This window comes from Sapajus apella, unplaced genomic scaffold (assembly GCF_009761245.1).
Source record: "Sapajus apella isolate SASKATOON/1434 unplaced genomic scaffold, GSC_monkey_1.0 scaffold85, whole genome shotgun sequence".
Lineage (NCBI taxonomy): Eukaryota > Metazoa > Chordata > Mammalia > Primates > Cebidae > Sapajus > Sapajus apella.
The window spans coordinates 569,868-577,471 of NW_022437025.1; the positions used below are offsets into that span (position 1 = coordinate 569,868).

At 58.5% G+C, this 7,604-nt stretch overlaps 1 protein-coding gene across 2 annotated transcripts in view; it reads left to right on the forward strand.

Moving 5' to 3' along the window:
* Positions 1-7,604, forward strand: part of PDE6B (phosphodiesterase 6B) — a 54,888-nt gene that overhangs the window by 29,589 nt on the left and 17,695 nt on the right. For both annotated transcript variants that reach the window (XM_032253861.1, XM_032253860.1), the window contains exons 4-5: positions 4,236-4,376; positions 4,468-4,542. In XM_032253861.1, coding sequence (XP_032109752.1) covers positions 4,236-4,376; positions 4,468-4,542 — 216 coding nt within the window. The remainder of the gene's footprint in view (positions 1-4,235; positions 4,377-4,467; positions 4,543-7,604) is intronic.

Sequence of the window (7,604 nt, forward strand, 5' to 3'; positions counted from 1 at the left end):
GTGGAGGGGAGAAGGCCGGCGTGTGGAGGCTGTGGAGGGGAGAAGGCTGGCTTCGGGAGGCTGCATAGATTAAGTTTCAGAGCAGGCCGAGTCAGAGGTGGGAAGAGTCATTCCGGAAGACAGGGGTGTTGACGGGGGCACGGAGGAAGCCCTGAGCCACTGTTAAAATCTGCCCGCCCCACTGCAGTCCATTGCTGTGTGCACCAGCAGGCTTTTAACCAGAAAATTAAACATGAAAACAAGAGAGAGGAAAGGCAGAGGCCTCAGGGCTGGGCTGCTGGGCTCGAGCCACCCTGGACTGCGTGCCTGTCCTCACTGGGGCGGCGAGGTCAACAGCAGTGGCTATCACAGGTGGGGCAGGGGCTGGGGATGTTTGACCTGCCCTGGACACTGTGCTGGGAGGACGAAGGCTCCCTCGATGTTCTTGGATGACTCAGAAGACGAGACGTGAAGCCAGCCCTCCCTGAGCTCCACTGGGGTGAGCTGCGCTGTGCCCAGCATCCAGCCCGGGCTTGGTCCCCAGCAGAATATCTGTGCGGTGAATGCGCAGGTGACTCACACGGCCGCACACATAGGGGGAGCTCCCAGAGCAGGCGGCATTCGAGAGTGTCGGGCATTACTGCCTGCAATCGAATCCTGAGTGCAGAATGCCACTCTTCCTGCATTACACGTGGGGAAACAGGTCCAGGAATGAGGTGGCCTTCCCGAGGTCACAGGACTGGTGAGAGCTCCACGTCCTCACCGCTGTGCATTGGGGAAATGCCTGACTCCCTGTCTGTGCTTTAGCAACAGAGGGCTGAGGTCCGCACCAGCATCCGTGCCTCCCAACCCCACAGAGGCTGCGGTTGAGAGGGCCTGCTGAGGCGGGACTCCTGTGGGGTCAGACTGAGTGGGGAGTGGGAGCCGAGGGGGCTTGATAGGTGCTTAGGGAGGGCCTCCTGGAAAGGATTTGAGGCCGAGCTTTGGGAAGAGGGCCCGGGATGAGGGCCTGGAGGCAAAGGCCAGAGCCTGTGCAAAGGCGCTGAGGTCGGCAGGAGAGAGACTGAGCGTGAGAGGAGCATGGAGTGTGCGGGGGGGCGAGGAGGGCACAAGGGGCTCAACGGTGGGGCCAGGCCTCCACCAATGACTCTGGCGAACCAGGCACAGGAGGAGGACACACCTGGCGTTCCCACACATCTACAGTGAACCAGGCACAGGAGGAGGACACACCTGGCATTCCCACACATCTACAGTGAACCAGGCACAGGAGGAGGACACACCTGGCGTTCCCACACATCTACAGTGAACCAGGCACAGGAGGAAGACACACCTGGCGTTCCCACACGTCTACAGTGAACCAGGCACAGGAGGAGGACACACCTGGCGTTCCCACACGTCTACAGTGAACCAGGCACAGGAGGAGGACACACCTGGCATTCCCACACATCTACAGTGAACCAGGCACAGGAGGACACACCTGGCGTTCCCACACGTCTACAGTGAACCAGGCACAGGAGGAAGACACACCTCGCGTTCCCACACGTCTACAGTGAACCAGGCATGCGAGGAGAACAGCTTTCCCACACATCTACAACTGAATGTGTCTCAGAGCAGCAGGCACTGGGGCAATGGAGAGCGGTCCCCATTGGCACCTGCTGTTTTCCTAAGTCCTGGTCTGGACCCAGTAACTCCAGTCACTGAGCTGACTTCTGCACAAGTGCACGGGGCGAAAGCTCCTGATCGGCACAGGAGCACTGGGGGCCGGACATACTCAGAGAAGGGCCAGGAAGCTGGGGAGCTTCTGATGAGGGTGGCACCAGCTCCAGCTCCATGATTACGACTGTGGCCAGGGTGGCTCCATGACCGTGACCGTGGCTAGGGCGGCTCTGTGACCGTGACCATGGCTAGGGCAGCTCCATGATCGTGACTGTGGCCAGGGCAGCTCAGTGACTGTGACCATGGCTTGGGGTGGCTCCGTGACCGTGACCGTGGCTAGGGTGGCTCAGTGACTGTGACCGTGGTTTGGGTGGCTCCATGACTATGACTGAGGCCAGAGTGGCTCAGTGACCGTGACAAGGGCTTGGGCGGCTCAGTGACCATGACCATGGCTAGGGCGGCTCTGTGACTATGACTGTGGCCAGGGTGACTCAGTGACCGTGACCATGACCGGGGCAGCTCAGTGACCATGACTGTGGCCAGGGCTGCTCCATGACTGTGATTTGTGGCCAAGGTGGCTCTATGACCATGACTATGACCAGGGCAGCTCTGTGACCGTGACTGTGGCCAGGGCAGCTCCATGACTGTGACTCTGGCCAGGGCAGCTCCATGACTGTGACTCTGGCCAGGGCGGCTCTGTGACCGTGACTCTGGCCAGGGCAGCTCCATGACTGTGACTCTGGCCAGGGCAGCTCCATGACTGTGACTCTGGCCAAGGCAGCTCAGTGAACGTGACCGTGACCAGGGCAGCTTCATGACTGTGATTTGTGGCCAAGGTGGCTCTGTGACCATGACCATGACCAGGGCGGCTCTGTGACCATGACTGTGGCCAGGGCGGCTCCATGACCATGACTGTGGCCAGGGCGGCTCTGTGACCGTGACTGTGGCTCCGTGACTGTGACTCTGGCCCGGGTGTCAAAGCCGGGGCGGGAAGAGAGAGGGAGAAAGCAGAAACGTTGGTCAGAGGGTGTAAAGCACTCAGCTGGAGCTGTAGGCTTCGTGTCAGCCGCACTGCATGGTGGCCACTGCAGCGCTAGCCGCAGTGCACAGGGCGCTCGTGAGTGCAGTTCTGCTTCTGGGATTTATTATGTGGAACAGTTTTGAGTTAATAACAACACAGATGTAAGGAAATACAGCAGGACAGACATTTTCGTGGCGCTGTCTTGCACTGGGTGCTGAAGTCCTCGGAGATGGTTTAGAGCGCGGGGGCGTGTGCAGCCTCTGAGCAAACACTAGGCTGTTTCACTCCGGGACTTGAGCATTCTCAGATTTTGGTACCAGATGGCGTCCTGGACTCAGTTTCCCCGAGGACACCAAGGGATGGCTGTATTATATACTTCCAAATTGCTAGAAAATAGATTTTTAATGTTCTCACCACAAAAAATTAAGTTGGTGAGGTGACGGATATGTTGATTAGCTTTACTGACTCTTTCTGCAATAAATACGTAGGTCAGAACATCACACCGAACCCCATAAATACATACCATTATTCAATTAAAGATAAAGTAGGCAATAGGCCAGGTGCGGTGCCTCACGCCTGTAATCCCAACACTTTGGGAGGCCAAGGCAGGCGGATCATGAAGTCAGGAGTTCGAGACCAGGCTGACCAACATGGCAAAACTCCGTCTCTGATAAAAATACAAAAATTAGCCAGGTGTGGTGGCGGGTGCCTCTCATCCCAGCTACTCAGGAGAGTGAGGCAACAGAATCACTTGAACCTGGGAGGCAGAGGTTGCAGTGAGCTGAGATTGTGCCATTCCACTCCAGCTGGGCGACAGAGTGAGACTCCATCCCAAATTAAAAAAAAAAAAGAAAAAGATAAAATCAACGCATTGGGAAATAAAGCTACGAATATATCATTGCTCTTGGCAACAGGAGAGCCTGGTCCTAACCCACCATGAGCTGAGTGCCAGGGTGGAGCTTCAGAGGGCCGCCAGGGAGCCAGCGGGCAGGAGGAAAGGGAGCTGGTGCCACGCGGTAGGAGACCCAGCACCGCTGCCAGCATGAGGATGCGGGGCCTGGGTGTGGGCCTTGACCAAGGAGGCAGAGAAAAGCGGGCCCCAGGGTTAGTCTGACCCAGCAGCCAGGGCCCGTGCGAAGGGACGTGCTGCGCAGGGCTGACCAGGACCTCGTGGAGTGCATCTCAAAGCCTCACTCTGGGACGCATGGCGGAGGAGGGCCTGGCGTCCAAAAGCAACAGCCTGACGTTGGGGATTCTGGAGCAGCAGGAAGAGGAAGGGCTGGTTGGATTTTTGCCTCTCAAGCTCAGAGTGAGGGCTCCACTTTCCACCTTCCACTCATAAGGGAGCAAGGATAGGCCAGCCAGCTCCCAGGCTCCTCTGCGCATGGGCGCCACGCACTCCGATGAAACCTTGGCCATGGCGCCGCTCATCAGGGTCTGTGCTGGGCTCCGCAGCTGGGCAGGTAGTCAGATCCATGAGCACACGTGTGTCGGGCATGAATCAAGCCCGTGCCGCTGTGGCCAGACAGACGCGGGGGTGGGGGTAGTCGCAGGCTCACAGGTGTACCTCTCCCGCCAGGTGCTGCTGTGGTCGGCCAACAAGGTGTTTGAGGAGCTGACGGACATCGAGAGGCAGTTCCACAAGGCCTTCTACACGGTGCGGGCCTACCTGAACTGCGAGCGGTATTCGGTGGGCCTCCTGGACATGACCAAGGAGAAGGTGAGGCCTCGGGCACCTGGGGACCCCCTGCCCGGCCCGGCCCAGCTCAGCTCCCGCACGGCCACCTCACCCTCGCCTCTTCTCTGCCCAGGAATTTTTTGACGTGTGGCCTGTGCTGATGGGGGAGTCCCAGCCATACTCGGGCCCACGCACGCCTGATGGCCGGGTGAGTCTCAGGGCAGGGGCCCAGGGCCCACCCACACACCTCTGCTTCCCTGGCTCCAAGTCCAGGGCGCGAGAAGAAAGGATGGGGGCAGGTTTGGGGAGGTGGGAACTGGCGGGCGAGCCCCTGGGTGCCTGTCTGTGGTCTCCCCCAGGCACTCCAGGGATGCGATGGCCAGGGCTGGTCCCGAATGAGGGCCAACGTTGGCTCTGATCGCAGGGCTCCTGCGGCCCCATCTCCCCACGCGGGACCTCCTGTGCAGGATGCGTGTGTGTGTGTGTGTGTGTGTGTGTGTGTGTGTGTGTGTGTGTGTGAGTAGGGCCCAATTTGTGTGTGGGGTTGCATGGGATACAGACTAGGAAGACAGATCTAAACCACGGTGTGTGATGCGTGCCCCATAAGTGCTAGTGACGGTCAGCATGTGTGTGCGCCACGAGGCTGTGTGTGTGTGGACATGGCTGTGGGTAAAACACCTGTGCCTGGCGGAGGCATCTGCTTACATGTATGCACATGCACAGCCATGAGTAGGGGATGTGCATGTGTATGACTGTGTAACTGTGTAGCTGCGTGTGTGTGTGTGGGAGCCCCTCAGAGCTGTGTGGAACAGTGTGTGTGTGTGTGTGTGTGTGTGTGTGAGCCCCCTCAGAGTTGTGTGGAACTGTGTGTAGCTGCGTGTGTGGGGGGAGGGGTTTCCTCGGAGCTGTTTGGAGCTGCGTGTGTATGTATCTGTGCATGTGTGTGTGTGTGTGTGTGTGTGCCCCCTCAGAGCTATGTGGAACTGTGTGTAGCTGTGTGTGGGGGGGGGAGGGGTTCCCTCGGAGCTGTTTGGAGCTGCGTGTGTATGTATCTGTGCGTGTGTGTGTGTGTGTGCTCCTCAGAGCTGTGTGGAACTGTGTGTGCTGTGTGTGTGTGTGTATGAGCCCCCTTGGAGTTGTGTGGAACTATGTGTAGCTGCATGTGTGTGGGGAGGGGTTCCCTCGGAGCTGTTTGGATCTGTGTGTGTCTGTGTGTGTGTGAGCCCCTCAGAGCTGTGTGGAACTGTGTGTAGCTGTGGGGGGATAGGGGCGTCCCTTGGAGCTGTGTGGAGCTGAGTGGAGCTGTGTGTGTGTGTGTGTGTGTGTGTGAGCCCCTCAGAGCTGTGTGGAACTGTGTGTAGCTGTGGGGGGAGCCCCCCTCAGAGTTGTATGGAACTGTGTGTAGCTGTGGGGGGGATGGGGCGCCCCTCGGAGCTGTGTGGAGCTGAGTGGAGCTGTGTGTGTGTGTGTGTGTGTGTGTGTGTGTGTGTGTGTGTGTTTGTGTCTGTGTGTGTGTGAGCCCCTCAGAGCTGTGTGGAACTGTGTGTGTGTGTGTGTGTCTGTGTGTGTGTCTGTGTCTGTGTGAGCCCCTCAGAGCTGTGTGGAACTGTGTGTAGCTGTGGGGGGAGCCCCCTCAGAGTTGTATAGAACTGTGTGTAGCTGTGGGGGGGATAGGGGCGCCCCTCGGAGCTGTGTGGAGCTGAGTGGAGCTGTGTGTGTGTGTGTGTGTGTGTGTGTGAGCCCCTCAGAGCTGTGTGGAACTGTGTGTAGCTGTGGGGGGAGCCCCCTCAGAGTTGTATGGAACTGTGTGTAGCTGTGGGGGGGGATGGGGCGCCCCTCGGAGCTGTGTGGAGCTGAGTGGAGCTGTGTGTGTGTGTGTGTGTGTGTGTGTGTGTGTGTGTGTGTCTGTGTGTGTGTGAGCCCCTCAGAGCTGTGTGGAACTGTGTGTAGCTCTGCGTGTGTGTGGGGGGGGAGCCCCTCAGAGTTGTGTGGAACTGTGTGTAGCTGTTGGGGGGAGTCCCCTCAGAGCTGTATGGAACTGTGTGTAGCTGTTGAGGGGAGAGGGGCGCCCCTCGGAGCTGTGTGGAGCTGAGTGGAGCTGTGTGTGTGTGTGAGCCCCTCAGAGCTGTGTGGAACTGTGCGTAGCTGTTGGGGGGAGAGGGGTGCCGCTCGGAGCTGTGTGTAAGTGTTTAACTGTGTGTGTCTGTGGGAGCCCCTCGGAGCTGTGTGGAACTGTGTGTAGCTGTGGGGGGATGGGGCGCCCCTCGGAGCTGTGTGGAGCTGTGTGGAGCTGTGTGTGTGTGTGTGTGTGTGTGTGTGTGTGAGCCCCTCAGAGCTGTGTGGAACTGCGTGTAGTTGTGGGGTGGAGAGGGGTGCCGCTCAGAGCTGTGTGGAGCTCGTGTGTGTGTGTGTGTGTGTGTGTGTGTGTGTGTGCGAGCCCCTAAGAGCTGCGTGGAACTGCGTGTAGCTGTGGGGGGGAAAGGGGCGCCCCTCAGAGCTGTGTGGAGCTGTGTAACTGTGTGTGTGTGGAGCTGCGTGGAGCTATGTGGAGCTGTGCGGAGCTGTGTGGAGCTGTGTAACTGTATGTGTGTGGAGCTGTGTGGAGCTGTGTAACTGTGTGTGTGTGGAGCTGTGTGGAGCTGTGTAACTGTGTGTGTGTGGAGCTGTGTAACTGTGTGTGTGTGGAGCTGTGTAACTGTGTGTGTGTGCAGCTGTGTGGAGCTGCGTGGAGCTGTGTGGGGCTGTGTAACTGTGTGTGTGTGGAGCTGTGTGGAGCTGTGTGGAGCTGTGTGGAGCTGTGTGGGGCTGTGTAACTGTGTGTGTGTGGAGGTGTGTGGAGCTGCATGGAGCTGTGTGGAACTGTTAATTGTGTGTGTGTGGAGCGGGGCGCTCCTCAGAGTTGTGTGGAGCCGCGTGGAGCCGCGTGGAGCCACGTGGAGCTGCGTGGAGCTGTGTGGAGCTGTGTAACTGTGTGTGTGTGCAGCTGTGTGGAGCTGTGTAACTGTGTGTGTGTGGAGCTGTGTGGGGCTGTGTAACTGTGTGTGTGTGGAGCTGTGTGGAGCTGTGTAACTGTGTGTGTGTGGAGCTGTGTAACTGTGTGTGTGTGCAGCTGTGTGGAGCTGTGTAACTGTGTGTGTGTGGAGCTGTGTGGAGCTGTGTAACTGTGTGTGTGTGGAGCTGTGTAACTGTGTGTGTGTGGAGCTGTGTAACTGTGTGTGTGTGCAGCTGTGTGGAGCTGTGTAACTGTGTGTGTGTGCAGCTGTGTGGAGC